The sequence below is a fragment of the Oncorhynchus gorbuscha genome, linkage group LG17 (genome assembly GCF_021184085.1).
Source record: "Oncorhynchus gorbuscha isolate QuinsamMale2020 ecotype Even-year linkage group LG17, OgorEven_v1.0, whole genome shotgun sequence".
Classification (NCBI taxonomy): Eukaryota; Metazoa; Chordata; class Actinopteri; order Salmoniformes; family Salmonidae; genus Oncorhynchus; species Oncorhynchus gorbuscha.
In genome coordinates, this window is record NC_060189.1 from 55,814,260 (window position 1) to 55,830,159 (window position 15,900).

Here is a 15,900-nt window from a genome sequence, read left to right on the forward strand (position 1 = left end):
TGTGAAAGTAATGAAATAACTTTGTATGACTATGCATCCGAGAATGGCTGGATGTAACTTTATTGAACAGGCATTCATATGAAGTTCCTGCCACAAAACCCTTACCAGCTTTGTTCTAATCCAGATATGCAGTATTTAACATGTTGACCACACCATTGCACATTAAATATAGCTGTTGTACAATATTTCCTCAAACTATGAATTGTGGTTCTTACAATACTGCAAGTATATAGCCCCCTAAAAGCCTTTTCTGGTAGCCAATTGTGCTCAAATGCTCCGCTGGTTCATGAAATGAAGACTTCATATGAAGTCAATGCTTTTAACAGGGTCATTCATAGTGTCAAAAGGTTTGACTTTCAGACAAACACTGCTTAGGCATTGAATTTTTTAGGTGTATAATCCTCACAGGGTGGAAATGTGGATCAAATTAGCCATTCTGATTAAGCAAGATTATGGTAGTGTATTGGTGAACACTTGAACAGGATTTCAACTTCTCAAACATTTTCATTTTGGTAAATAGCTCAACAGGGTGGGTAGAAATTGAGCTTTGCACCACTGTTTTCCCACCAAATAAATGGACACTTCCGGAATGTGTCATTGTAGGAAGGGGTTTTCTTAAGTGGAGAATTACAGACTGGGTGGAAAGGTCAAATATTTGATGGCTTATTTCTCGGAAGTTGACAACACCCGGGGGGACATGGCAAAACAAACATCTACTGAAAGGGAGTTTCATGGATTTAAGGTAAAGGATACCTGGCCTTTTGGGATCCACATTTTACACCAAGATTTTCCCTGAGGACAAAAAGCACCAATTAATGAAGTTGGCTTGTTTTTACAGTAATGTAAAACAATATTTAGAAGGGTTTGTATTTTACCTCTATGGCAATACGATGTAATTGAGCCCCTTGAATCTTAATTTGAGCATGAGTCATTGTTAACATCACAGTATAAAACTACACTGAAGGTTGTTGGTTCCATTTGCAAAACATTTACATGTGCAGTCCATGGCCAGAGATGTCTCAAGGGAGTGTGCAATGTCCACCAGAGATGTGAATGTTCATTTCTAAACCATAAGCTGCCTCAGTTTTAGAATTTGGTATTACGCATAGCTTTTCTTTTTCCAGATATAAATGCTTTGATTAATGCCTGAAAAAGAATAGCTCTTTACAAAATACCTTACCAAACAACCATCCCATTAACAGAAGACATCAACAGTTGAGTATCATTTACATTTTTTTATTAAATCGGTCAGGCATTTAGACGGTCTCTTGGATGGGGGGCTCGTAGCCATCTGCCCTATCCACCTTAGCCCCAGTGTCATCCCCAGAGGGCTTGGCTGTACTGCTGCCACCACCCTCACCGTGGAGCTCCATCAGTTTGCCCACTGGATGGAGAGAAGAATAACATAAGCACAACACCAGAGTACAACTCAATAGGCTGTTAGACACATTGGATAATGTAGTATCCTAGGCTGTGTTTACACAATCCAAATCTGATCTTTTTGACAATTAATTGGCCAAAAGATCAGAATTTGGCTGCCTGTGAATGCAGCCATATCGGCATATGTTAAGATACAATTAAGTCGTATGGAACCGCTGCCAGATGCTGTGGAGGGGACCTTAGTGGTCATGATTAAACCAAGCTCAGTCAAAGGTGACCTTCAATAACCTTGGTTGTTTTTTAATGCATGGTAAGTTTGACAAAGATCCTGAATAGGCCTTCTTTCACACCATCAATTGTCTAGTATTGTGCCATCTGTCGGAGCCATGATCACTCCAAGTACCCACCATTCTGGGTCCTTGGCGTAGACATAACCCTTTCACTCTCCACCCCTTATGACACAGGCTCGACACATTGTCGGACTGCAACGCCTCAAGGGGCAGGATAGGCTTGAGGTTCAGGGTGACTTACACTCAAACTTGGGTTTCTTCAGCATCTTAACCTTCCTGACGTAGACGTCGTGGAGTGGGTAGATGGACTGGCAGGCCTTCTCAATGTCCTTGCCAACGGAGTCAGGGATCCTAGAGGACAAAGGGAAAAGTGAATCAGTAAGAGGGAACCTGGCTTGGCTACTGAAAATGACCAGCTGAGAGATCTAGTTAAATTACTGACTGCCTTCATTGAATGCCATTCAACTTACTCAGACATCAAAACTTAACTGTACACAATTAAAAAGGCAGGAAAAGTGTTCGACACAGCCAAAATTTTTGTTGAAATAAATGTGCTTATTCTAACAGCCAAATAATATGCATGCCCATATATGCACTCCATGTTGCATTTCACATGGACCACATCTTCCCAGAGTGCAGAACATTCTATTGAACCAGCAACAGATCGGCGAACGTCCTTACAGCTTGTTGACGACTTCCTTCAGGTCGTTGGTCTGGACCTCACGGGTCATGATCTCCATCATCTTCTTCCTGATTTGACGGACCTGCTGGTGCTGGGCGTACGACGTCTTCCTGATCTGGTTGGTGCGCTTCTTGGTGAAGCCGACGCAGAACAGACGCAGGAGGTAGCCGTCGGTGGTCTTCACGTCCACATGGGCCTCAATCATGGTCTGGCGGGGAGACAGGATGAAGGTTAATGAATAGTTTTGGGTACATTGGCCCAAACACGTGATCATTAACATTACAGGGAAGAGGTTAATTTATAGTGTTGAGATTACTCATAATGGCACATCACTTTTGAAGGTGGTGCGACAGTATTAGGATACAATGTTGAAATAGTGGTTTACATTCCACGTGTGCTGAGAAAACTGAGGGAAAGGCGGCGCCTTTCAGCATAAAGTTGCAATGACACTTTCTGGGCGACATGACCAATTTCATACACAAATATGAGTTATAGCTCTGTCATTCTCAATGAAAGGAAGTATGCTTCCTGATCTTAAGTTTTGCATCTTTTACAGACCAGCTTCAAACACAAAATGTTTAGTTATAGAAAATATTACATCGGTTTAACGATTCTCTAAACAATGACTGGTTGTTTTATCAAACTGAAATTAGGCAAATTAAATGGTGGTGTGATTCCTGCTTATTGCACCTTTAATGACAGGATGACCAATTTCCATACATTTTGTACTGTAATTATAAACACATCAAAAACACAATATCTCCACAAATCCAGCTGTGTGTTACATCCACCTGTAGGATTCCTCACCTGCCACTTCTTGACCATGGAGCACATCTTGTCACGGGTCAGGTCCATGCCGTGGAAGTTCGTCAGGCAGTTCTTGCCCTGCACGTCTTCCGAGATCAGCTTGAACTTGCGGAAGGCCACCTCATCATTCTGCAGGTCAGCGAGGCTCACCTCGAACACACGTCCCTTCAGACCATCAGAGGCGATTCCTAGTAGAACAGATTAGTTGATGTGATACGCGGTGAGGCGAATGGAGGCCAAAGCCGGGAACAGCAGATCTCTTTATCAGTAGTCAGTTGCAATCATTGGGCCGAAACAATTTGTCACCATGCATCCCCATTGTGTTAAGTACGGTACAAACAAAACCAAGGCAAGACTGACAAGTTGAAACCATTTTAAAAAAAGGGAAGACTAAAAAAGGACGTTACTGACCAACAAACCCATATTTAAACATAGTTTAAGGACAACTTAAGGACTCTTATTAGTTGGGACGCCGAGTTGTGCATCGTTCGTGTGTTGATGGAAAATAACCCTACCACCATAGTTGGCTTCGACAACAAAAAAAAACGCTCCCTGTCAACAAAAGCACATGTATAATCTCTAGGAACTCCACTTACCAAGACGTAGTGAAATGTGTACCTCGCTATTAAATAAATGGTAGATTTTGGGGTAGGAAGTCTTGCGTGAAGTGCGTGGTCTAATGGCAGACCGCTGTCTAACTTGGCAGGAATATGGTGCGGTTCGGACAAAAGTTGGATACTGATGTTTATTTGATCGCGCGGGACATTTCACTTTGTCTGGTAAATTCCTAGAGATTATACATATGCTTTTGTTGACCGGAAACATTTTTGGCAAAGCCTGCTATACTGCAGTAGGGTTATTAGCAGTCGCCACCCACCAGAACGATGCACAACTCGGGAGTCCAACCAATATACAGACTCCCAAAGTTGTCCCAAAGCTAGTTGAATTAGGCTACCTAACTAGTTACAGTACAAGGTCAGGAGTTCACATTTTAGTCACCTCACTTGAACCAACCCCTAGTTTCCAAACGGTGCTATAATTCCACAGAACCATGTGGCTCTGTCTGCAGTTATTTTGCTGCATGTTAGTCTTCATACTGGTAGCCATCACCACTGAACCATGTGTTGCTTCATTAATCGGCATCATCCGTTGGAGAAACAAACTTACTGGTTCCCTGAGTCCTGGACACCAAGGTCTTGCCAATGTTGCGGATGTTGAACATAGCGGGTGCCTTGACATCATACCAGTCCTTCTTGGAGAAAGGGTCGACACTGGGGATAGAGAAAGTTGTCAAAACACATATATATACACACACATACATATATATGACATTTGTAATGTCTTTATTGTTTTTAAACTTCTGTATGTGTAATGTTTACCGTTCATTTTTATTGTTTTTCACTTTATATATTATCTATCTCACTTGCTTTGGCAATGTTAACACATGTTTCCCATACCAATAAAGCCCTTGAATTGAAAGTAGTGTGGTCAATATCAGTTATGTTAATCTGTTTCGATGACACAGGCCTATGTAGCTAGCTAAAGAAACTAAGGTTGCAGTCTAGTTTACGCGAAACCAACCAAAGGGCTAACGTTAACTTGTTATTGTCAAATGCTATCAATGGTATGAACTCAACTTCCAGTACAATCAAACGTGGAAATTCAACAGGCACCTGGCTAATCAATAAAACATGACTGTGATAGCATAACGTTAGCTAGCTGGTTACTATAATGTAAGGCCCAGCTAACTGGCTAAATTATCTTCTGACAAATTATCATTTTCTCGCTAAAGACTGAAGGGTTGGCACCACGCACATGTAGCCCTGGCTGGCTTGGCTACAATACTTTAATTATGTTTGACCACATCATTTCGTAAAAAAATACTTCGTCTAGCTAACGTTGTCCACGTTATGTTCATGGATGACTGTCTGCCATCCTGCTAGCCACCATAGTTACAGGGATGATCTAGTTAGGTAGCTTGGCTTGTTAAAACCGCCTGTAATCTTGCGACATCGGCTGTGTGTGCATTTCGGCATATTTATATAAAATTCTTCACGATATGCAGCCTGTGTTAAGACTTCGACAGTCTCTTACATAACAGTTCAGTGTCGCTTATGCACAAACTCATGAATACTGAATGCGCGGTGAGCCTCGCAGATTAGCAACAGTGACCGGTCGGAGTGCATCCAGTTAAAATCAACCTCATCTTTCACATTTTCAAACTGAAAGTCAATAACCTGAACTTAATAGTGTGTATTGCGTGATTTAATGGATGAATTGCGCTACTTACATCTTCTTTTTGGCACCTTTTTTGCCACCTTTGGTCAGCCTCTTATTCTTGCCGACTGCCATGTTGGCTACAGGGAGTGAAAGAGAAGGAAATAGGAATTATCGCGAGTGTTAAAGACAGAGCTGAGATTTCTCACATCTCGCGACTCGCGATATGTTGAGACCAGGACAAGCACGTTGTCGTTCACTACTGGCCTAGCGTTACATCGCAGTCCTTTATTTGATACGTTATAACTACATTTAATAAACTCAGGAAGTGTTTGCTACATTGTAAGATATAGTATTGTTATGCTACAATATTGATATTTCTATCCTGATTCTACTGTATCCACTACAATAGCTGCTTCTTCTGCAAAAGCTAATGCGGATCCAAATAAACAATTCATGTTAAACACAACCACTTTGACATTTAGCTCAGTTCAAACGCTCACATGAATGATTGACATTCAGTCTGACACATATTGTGTTGTGTGTCTGCAATTCTGTAAATAAATACATAATCATATTATATAATTCATATATGATTTATAATAATATGAATCTCTGTTCCAGAATAAATGAATATGTTTTTATTTATTTATTTCACCTTTATTTAACCAGGTAGGCTAGTTGAGAACAAATTGTCATTTGCAACTGCGACCTGGCCAAGATAAAGCATAGCAATTCGACACATACAACAACACAGAGTTACACATGGAATAAAAAAAACATACAGTCAATAATACAGTAGAACAAAAGAAAACAAAAAGTCTATATACAGTGAGTGCAAATGAGGTAAGTTAAGGAAATAAATAGGCCATGGTGGCGAAGTAATTACAATATAGCAATTAAACACTGGAATGGTAGATCGGCAGAAGATGAATGTGCAGGTAGAGATACTGGGGTGCAAAGGAGCAAAATATATAAATAAATACCAGTATGGGAATGAGGTAGGTAGATAGATGGGCTGTTTACAGATAGGCTATGTACAGGTGCAGTGATCTGTAAACTGCTCTGACAGCTGGCGCTTAAAGCTAGTGAGGGAGATGTGAGTCTCCAGCTTCAGAGATTTTTGCAATTCGTTCCAGAAGAAGAAGAAGGAATTGGCTTTGGGGATGACCAGTGAGATATACCTGCTGGAGCGCGTGCTACGAGTGGGTGCTGCTATGGTGACCAGTGAGCTGAGATAAGGCGGGGCTTTACCTAGCAGAGACTTGTAGATAACCTGTAGCCAGTGGGTTTGGCAACGCGTATGAAGCGAGGGCCAACCAACGAGAGCGTACAGGTTGCAATGGTGGGTAGTGTATGGGGCTTTGGTGACAAAACGGATGGCACTGTGATAGACTGCATCCAGTTTGTTGAGTAGAGTGTTGGAGGCTATTTTATAGATGACATCACCGAAGTCGAGGATCGGTAGGATGGTCAGTTTTACAAGGGTATGTTTGGCAGCATGAGTGAAGGATGCTTTGTTGCGATATAGGAAGCCGATTCTAGATTTAATTTTGGATTGGAGATGCTTAATGTGAGTCTGGAAGGAGAGTTTACAGTCTAACCAGACACCCAGGTATTTGTAGTTGTCCACGTATTCTAAAACAGAGCCGTCCAGAGTAGTGATGCTGGACGGGCGAGCAGGTGCGGGCAGTGATCGATTGAAAAGCATGCATTTAGTTTTACTTGCGTTTAAGAGCAGTTGGAGGCCACGGAGGGAGAGTTGTATGGCATTGAAGCTCGTCTGGAGGTTAGTTAACACAGTGTCCATATGCATAAACATGGAACTGAGTATAAAATATAAATTAGATCAGCCACTGGTTTTTATTGTGGCAGTGAAATATGATGCACCAACACTTTCACAAATCAACAAAATTCAACTTACAGTCGCTGTCTATGGAGAAATTAGCAGTCATATGAGCAGACCCATAATAACTTAAATAACTTCACCCAAAATATTCACTCACATATTCATGATGAAGGAAAGACTATTCTCCTGAATTCCGAGAAATTAAACATAATATTGACTTAACTCAGTGTTTACCAAACTCGGTCCTGGGGACCCCAGGGTATACATGTTATAGTTTTGGCCTAGCACTACACAGCTGATTCAAATAATCATAATGTAATGATGCGTTGATTATTTGAATCAGATGTGTAGTGCTAGGGCTTAAAAACAAAACATGCATCCCTTGGAATTTGGAAAACACTGACTTAACTATTCACAACATGTTATGCATGTTATGTTAAACTACTGTATATCTTATATGCATGTTGTTCTGTTAAACTATATGTTATATGCATGTATATTATGTTAAACTATATGTTATATGCATGTATATTACTCAATACTCTGCACTGTATTACACTATTCAGTCAATCAAGTACACTGCGTGACAGTCAGCCCTGACATGCTGTATTAGTGAACCAACAAGTGAATATTTAATGAAGAAAACAGGTTGAACCTGAATCTCAAACCGTTAACATTCCATGCAGGTGTGTCTGGCTTCCTCCCGTTATTAGGACACTGATACAACTGTGTCACTACAGGGTTAGGGATGATGCCTAGCTGGGCTGAACATGGTGACAATGTAAACATTGACATACATTCATTCTAGACCTACATTGTCTCTACACTCTTAGAAAAAAGGGTTCCAAAAGGGTTCTTTGGCTGTCCACATGTAGAACCCTCTGTGGACAGGGTTCTTCATGGAAACCAAAAGAGTTCTCCATGGAACCAAAAAAGGTTCTTCAAAGGGTACTCTTATGGGGACAGCTGAACAACCCTTTTGAGTTCTAGATAGCACTATTTTTCTAAGATTGTATACAGTATCTGAAAGGTACTCTTTAATGTTCAACATATGTCCTAATGTTGGTGAGGCCTAATTCGGCCAAATCCCTCATATGGACAGTATACATAAATCATATACATTGTATAAATGAGTCTGAATGTGCATGTTAGAAACACCTATTGAAGTTTAATTTAAATAGAATTAATAACATTCCTGTCATCTCCTAGTCAGGGATAATCCCTGATCAGGAGAATGGAAGTGGGGGTCTTTAAAGCTCAACAACCATCCAACATGGAGTAAGGTCTTATCTTGTCACTGAAAACGTTTTGAACCACTCATCTGGCTTTAAAATCAACAGGCGCCGAAAATATTCTTACTCTTGTCACTGAAAACGTTTTGACCTTCTCGCCTGGTTGAAGTCAACCAAAATCAAGAGAGGTGCAGCAACCTCCTCTCTCACAACATGCCTCCAAAAACGTTATCTTGATTACCTGCCATATTGCCTACCTTCTGTAGCATGCTGCTAAAAATCAGCCTCCTATTCAGAAAGGCATCATCATCATCATCATCACAAGGATAAATTCACCCACTGGACACACACTGGTTGAATCAACGTTGCTTGCTTTCCAAACTGTACGTTTTTCCCACGATGTGTATTTCGACATTTGCAAAAGGCAAAGCGACAGCTACATAGAATATAATCCATAGATGGCAGTTTCCATTGAAATCAGGACTGGCAGCCAATGATAGTGTACCTATGACTTTAACACTCAAATTGCCAGGGTAAGAGGTTCCAAATCCCTTTTATGGATTATATGTCTATGGCCACAATGCAACAAGCTGTATATTTGGCGTGCATGCTGGTCAAATTGCGGCCTCCCCGACTGTAGGCGACCGCCAAAATAAAGGAAACACTTAAGTGAGGGATACAAAGTGAATGTTATGGTGTGTGGGGTGCAATTTCCTGCCATGGTTTATGTCCACTTGTACAATCTATGCCAAGGCGCATTGAAGTTGTTCTGGCAGCTTGTGGTGACCCAATACACTTTATGCTGGTGTTTCCTTTATTTTGCAGTACACTGTATGCACTTCTGATACAATTTAACTGATATATCCACCGATATTTTTTTGAAACTATTGATCCTCTGTGGCTATATTATGCTCGTCACGGTCATCATAAACAGGAGACCAAGGCGCAGCGTGGTAAGCGTACATTCTATTTTTATTAACCGAATGCAACACCGAACAAAACGAACAAAACTAACCTTGAAGCTAATATGGCTAGTGCAGACAGGAACCTAAACATAGAATAAGACCCCACAAACTACCCAAGGAATATGGCTACCTAAATATGGTCCCCAATCAGAGACAACGATAAACAGCTGCCTTTGATTGAAAACCAATCTAGGCAACCATAGACATACAAACACCTAGACTACAAAAACTCCTAGACATACAAAAACCTCTAGACAATAAAAAAACAAAAACAAACCACCCTCGTCACACCCTGACCTAACCAAAATAATAAAGAAAACAAAGATAACTAAGGTCAGGGCGTGACAGCTCTCTGGGGTATTTTGAACATTGAGAGCAGGCTCCTGTGGTTGGATTTGAAAAAAACGTAATTGTGTTTTTTTGGCTCTTGGGCCCAGCCCCTGACTCACGCAATTGACCAGTCACCTTTATTTATTATGCAGTTTTTTATTAATCGGTTACCCAATCAAGGCAGGGACCCCCAGTTACCCACATGGGCACCATACCTCCTCTCCTCCCCCCTCTGATGATTAGTAGAGCAGCAGCAGCAGGTTGTCTACACTCATTGAGAGTGGGCTCCTGAATCCTCCTGTGGTTGCAGTCAAAACATTATAATATATACTGTATATATGCTTCTTGGGCCCCCCAATGGCCTGGGCCCAGGGGCTTCAGCCCCGGTAAACCCCTGTATTAAACCGGCCCTGTCCATGTCATTTCAACAAAATGACATTGAACCAAAGTGGAATAGACCTTGAATTGACATCTGTGCCCAGTGGGTAGTCTCTGGAGAGACATGTGTAATTCCCTCTTGTCATCATAATGCAACAGCCTTCACTCAGCTTAGTTTTCTGATCGAATCTGCCCCATGGGGGGGTTCAAAGTAAATCCAAGCTTCACGCAGAATACATATCTTAAAGAAAACAGTCAGTCGAACTGTATGGTTTTAGAAGCCTTTATTTGTTCAGGATATTAAAAAGATATATATTTCCCTCAGGTATTGATTTGGAAGGATATAATGAATGTTCATCCAATCAAAAGATGACAGCACTTTGGCACAAAGCTGTGTGAGTAGCTGAATTCATTCATGCGTTGTGGAACACAAAAGACAAAACAAGAAAAGAAAATGTTGTAAATGAAATGTGTATTTAATTGACATCATCAAGGTTGCAGTTCAACAGCAAGTTACTATATCAACACTCTCTCTGACTTTCATTTTGTAGGTTACCTCAGGTAAGTCAGTGCAAATGTGTCTTGACTTGAACCCACTCAACGTAGCCTGCATGTAAATTAAAGCATTGCACTGTAGTAAGCACTTGTATTTCAGGTCACTGCTACTGAGACCAACCTTGACTTTGGCTACGTCCCAAATGTAACCCTGTATTCCCTTTACAGTGCACTTCTTTTGATCAGAGCCCCCTATTCCCCATAAGGCTCTGGTCAAATGTAGCGCATATAAAAAGGAACAGGGTGCCATTTGGGACGCATCATCTGTCTAATGCTGGAACTCAAGTGACTGCCTTGTGGCCAAGTGTCCCCAGGGAGAGGGACTGCTTGTGAGGTCAAAACAATTGTGGTGCTGCCTGACTCCTTGGCAACAGCACTAGAACTGTGTCCTAAAATGGCACATTATTCCCCACACAGTGCACTCCTTTTGACGAGAGCCTTATGGGCCCTGGTGAAAAATGGTGCACTATATCGGGAATACTGTGCCATTTAGGATGCAGCCTAGGACTGGGAGGCATCCCACATTCCACTGAGCAACTGAAGTCATCCTGTATCAGAGCCTCCTAGGAGATGAGAGGAGACACACATCTTTATGATGCAATAACGATCTTTGTTCAAATACATTGCATTTGATCTTTACTTACATTTCAATCATACATAGGCTATTCAATATACGTAGGCTAAATGAAATAGAAACCTATCTGACAATGTATCTATTTGGTCTCATAAACGCCTTAAACAATTTTCAAGTTTTAATGTCACGTGCACAAGTACAGTGCAATGCCTTTCTTGCAACATGGGTCAGTGACTGGAAGAGGCAGGAGAAGCATCGCTGTCACATCGTTTTAATGTCTGGTTTCTATCACCTCCGGTTGCATTACAGCTGTCAATGTTCCACTGCATGGACTGTAGAGAGAAGCATCACAATTTACATATCCCATGTGAATATCACTTATATATTTTTTTACAGCAGGACATTATTTTGTCTACTCTTATTTTTTTAGCAATAATATAAACATGTTTACAAATGTTTCCCTTTCTACACAACTATAAACATGGTTGCATAATGTGGGTAGATAATGCCTAAAGTCTGCCTATAGGAGAAAATAAACATTACATTGACAACCATTATTAGAGCCCAATCCTTAAGAGTTTTTATATGCAATTTGTTTAATGCAAAATCTCTGGTATGTCTTTGAGTGCACTTCAGACGTCCAACCGGCTGCAATATGAGGCGAAATTGTACATTAGACTCTATTCCTTTGGAACCCAATGTTTGTGAAGCCCTGCTCGTTTCCTGCATTATGAGCCTCCCCTCTGTCCCTAACATGAACAAGTCCACAACGCCATCCACCTGGGCTCCACCTGAGACCATTGAGATATATCAACGCCTGAGACACCCTGTCGAAGTCACTCGATGCCCACTGCGCATGCTCCACTCATTACTGTTCTCTTAGCAGCAGGATATTATGCTGGTAGCACGATCGCGGATTTTTTTCCCCCCGTAAATAAGAGTCCCCGGTTAATACATGCTAAACTTTGAGAAACTATGGCGGTACAACTGTTTTTCACAGCATTGCAACCAATGTATTGATTTTCTTGTATTATTTATGCATTTATTTAGAAAGTTTAAACAAATACTGGAATGTTGAAAGCTATTGTGTAGGCTGAATTTAAAGAAATACACGTTTAATAAAATACAAACATATGTTATTGGAATTATTCAATAGAGTCTGCAAAACTTAAATTGGTCTCTTGTGCTAGGCAACGAGTCATTTTTGGGTTGTAGAGACTACCTGTCTCATATAAACTGTGGTGGGAAATACTCAGTTTCATCTCTACTAACCAAATATAATTAGCTTTGGCGGTGGACTGTGTCGCACAGCCGGCTGCTGGCTTTTCACTCCACCCCCTCCATAGCCAACAATGCAGCACACTGTTATAGACTCTACATGGGATACATATTGGCTTGTAAAGATTACTTTTCTACCTGCCTCAGATAAAGTTTGGTGTGTCAAATACTCAGTTAATACTCAGCCAGCAGCAGACCGTGTGACACAGTCCCCTTCAAAAATGACACATATTTGGTTATTAGAGACCCTACTGAGTATTTTCCACCCCACATTAGCTGAGACATGTATAAAAGTTACCTCTACTGTATGTGTATGTAGGTCTTATATATATATATATTTTTTAAATTCATAAATTACCTATTGCCTTTTCTTGTTGGCACAGTAAAAGTGGCCATTGATTCAAATGTAATATATTTTGAATTGTAATGTTTTGAAATGCGGGCTTTTATTTTAAAGGTTTCCTCGTTACCATACGAACATGACGTCATCATTTGTGCCGCTGGCAGAATACTGGTATAATACTGTCATGGCGGGGAAGAGCTGTAGCAGGGGGTAAATCAGGAAGAGAAAGCGCTGTAAGTGGGTTAACACTGAAATTTGAACAAGTCTAGCAGTTTTTAGGGAAGGACCGAGTGGATGACTGCTGTCCCTTGTCGAGTACCACTGTCGCTGTTGCGGTACTTGAACCACGTTTAGGAGTTCTTGCTCATGACAGCACTCTACCTGTCAAGCCTGCTGTGACAATAGCAAGTTCTACTGCTGTAGCCTGGCTGGACTAGTGAAGAAATGAAAGTCGCAGGTGCCTCTTATATTTTGACAGAGGGGAGGAAGGGCAAGGTCTCTGCGACTTGCCTTTAGAACCAAATCTTATTAAGCCGGTCCATCTTCGTGAACGGTTTTTGATGCATTATTTCACTCGCCTCCTCAAGTTTCTCACCGGTGGAGAGGAGTTCTGCATGGAAACGCAGTGACAACTCTAATGTCGCGGTGTCATCTTCTAGAAATCAAACCCTCATGCTCCTGTGCCTTTCGCGGACTACAAAACATACTTTGTTGATTCGAAGGCTTATTTTGGGAACTGTGTTGAATGGGGAGGGAAATATTTTCGTTGTTTTCCTCCAGACTGTCGACATAACTGGAAAGAGGATACCATTGATTTTTTTTTCTTTCACCGACTTTCCTGTATCCCATTACCGCCTTTGGGGGTGAACAGGTGCCTTACCTGTTACCGCCACCTGTCCTCCTGTAGCAATGGCTAGCGAGGAGACGCCTGGTGCTGGGCGACCAGCCGGGCAAGGTGATGGAGCTGCGACGGTGTCGCTCAACCCTGGGATCCCAATCCGAGGAATCAAAATGAAATTCGCTGTCCTCGCCGGCCTGGTGGAAGTTGGGGAAGTTTCCAACCGGGACATTGTGGAGACCGTCTTCAACCTGGTAAGCTGATTATCGGAAGCCACACTCTAATCTAAATAGTCCCTGGTAACCGTCCATAGAGGATCATGTTACACTGTCTACCAACCTGCCTTTTCTATTTTTCTGGTACACCTTAGGCTACATCCTGGCCACAATATGTGTTTATAATGAAGGCTATATTGTGACTCGGTTACTTCATTAGCTAGCCTACTATATGGTCCAATAGCTGAGTACATAATATTTACTTTCCATGATAAGGTAACTAGAGTAGTAGGCTATGCGGAACAAGGCTATAGCCTATTCGTTAGAAATGTGTGGGCTAATGGTGCATAACAGTTTTCTTTGTAGAATTTGTATGGTGATGGAAATGCTATATTGGTTTTTACAAATCATTACTTTGAAAAGCTTTGTAAACCAAGCAGCGAGGCATGATCACTTTTCTTATTGTTCATACAGGATGCAATGTGCATGGGTTTATCCTGTTCATAGTTTAGAAAAATAATGTCTATAGCCATACAGTGGAGGTGTCGTAATACCCATAAAACCTAGCCATCCAGGGAGATGGTTCCAATAGTTTCTTCCACCATCCATTTTTCCCATAGGGGATTTTAGAAACATTTAAAATAAGGTCTGTGTTTTGTGTAGGCTTACCCTGGCGTGGTGTTTTGATAGCCATGTAAGGTGAATATATTAATAAGTCACTTTATCCTAGAGAGATTTACACGGTTATCAAAATGTCACGCCAAGGTATTATGACTCCTACTGTGGCACTCTATAAGTAGTAAAGTGACATCTTAGTGACACTTTAGTAATAGTTCTACAGTGGGAGTGTAATAGACACAAGTGCATACTTGTTGGACTATAAGTATATGGGAACAGGGCCTACATGATATCTCTGTCATGATTTCAGTTTGTTTAAAAGAGGTGTGTCATATTTCATGATAGTCTGCTCAAATTGCACAATATTATTTTAAGGTATCTCTGCAAGGTCTCTCTCTCTCTCTCTCTCTGGCATTGGTTGGCTGCAGACATTGAGGCTCAGGTCTAGGAATGAAGCTCAGGTCTAGGAATGAATGAAACTAATAGAGGATAGGATAGTGAGTCGCTGAAGCAGAGCATGGAGGGTTAAGTGGAAAAAGAGCAGGCAGTTGGCAGTTAATGAGAAAGGGAGGAAGAACTGCTTTGTCACTGTGGCAACACAATGGAGTCACACACACAGCACTGTGTCCCTCCCTCCCCACGTGAACACTAAAGTCCCTCAGTCAGCCCTCACCCTCAGGTAGCCGTGAGGAAAGTGGATAAGTGTCTGGCTGCTGGAACAACGCACTATCATTTAGAATGCTGTTTCAAATGTCATTCCAAATATAGAATTCCAAGCATGATTTTTTTTGGTTGGGGGGGTCAAACATTTTTTCTGTCGTTGATGTCTTTCAGTTGAACGATATCACAGTGGTACTAGTCTTATGCACCGTCGTGTTTCCGAGCTCGGTTTTCAGCTTTGTGCTGCTGGCCTGCACGGTGTGAGATAAACCCAGAAATATTACCCTCCGGCGACGTGTCTATTATAAAGTTCATATTCATGATCGTTTCTTTATCCAGAGAGAAGACATAATTGCAGTACACAGAAATGAGCAGTAGAGACAACCTGCCAGGTCTCCGATGTGCCAGAGTGAGGGGATCTCTCAGGCTGTGCCTGCATCCCAAATGGCACCCTATTCCCTACATTCTGCTGAGAGATCCCAAATGGCACCCTATTCCCTACATTCTGCATTACTTTTGAACAGAGCCATATGGGACCTAGGTCAAAATTAGTGCACTATATTTTTTATTTAACCAGGTAGGCAAGTTGAGAACAACTTCTCATTTACAATTGTGACCTGGCCAAGATAAGGCACCTTATTCCATATAAGGGAATAAGGTGCCATTTGGGAAACAACGTGAGTCCCTGG

The 15,900-nt window shown here is 41.5% G+C and overlaps 2 protein-coding genes and 1 non-coding gene across 8 annotated transcripts in view; 1 reads left to right on the top strand and 2 right to left on the bottom strand.

Moving 5' to 3' along the window:
* Positions 1-36: 36 nt before the first annotated feature.
* Positions 37-5,555, bottom strand: LOC124001227 (40S ribosomal protein S3a). Of its 2 annotated transcripts, XM_046307858.1 has the most exons (7): positions 5,450-5,555; positions 4,327-4,430; positions 3,160-3,347; positions 2,352-2,560; positions 1,912-2,021; positions 1,231-1,384; positions 37-792 (listed from the first exon to the last, which is right to left on the bottom strand). In XM_046307858.1, the coding sequence occupies exons 1-6, from the start codon at positions 5,509-5,511 to the stop codon at positions 1,257-1,259; spliced, it is 801 nt and encodes a 266-aa protein (XP_046163814.1). In that variant the 5' UTR covers positions 5,512-5,555; the 3' UTR covers positions 37-792; positions 1,231-1,256. The 2 variants fall into 2 exon arrangements, with proteins under 2 accessions (XP_046163814.1, XP_046163813.1); XM_046307857.1 differs by lacking the exon at positions 37-792 and having other exon boundaries at positions 1,221-1,384.
* On the bottom strand, positions 1,755-1,884 carry LOC124002327. The gene has a single exon (XR_006832980.1). It is a non-coding gene; the product is annotated as a small nucleolar RNA SNORA17 (small nucleolar RNA).
* A 7,488-nt stretch (positions 5,556-13,043) lies between the features above and the next one.
* Positions 13,044-15,900, top strand: part of LOC124001246 (lipopolysaccharide-responsive and beige-like anchor protein) — a 399,363-nt gene continuing 396,506 nt past the window's right edge. For all 5 annotated transcript variants that reach the window (XM_046307891.1, XM_046307893.1, XM_046307892.1 and 2 more), the window contains exon 1: positions 13,044-13,972. In XM_046307891.1, coding sequence (XP_046163847.1) covers positions 13,790-13,972 — 183 coding nt within the window. In that variant the 5' untranslated portion in view covers positions 13,044-13,789. The remainder of the gene's footprint in view (positions 13,973-15,900) is intronic.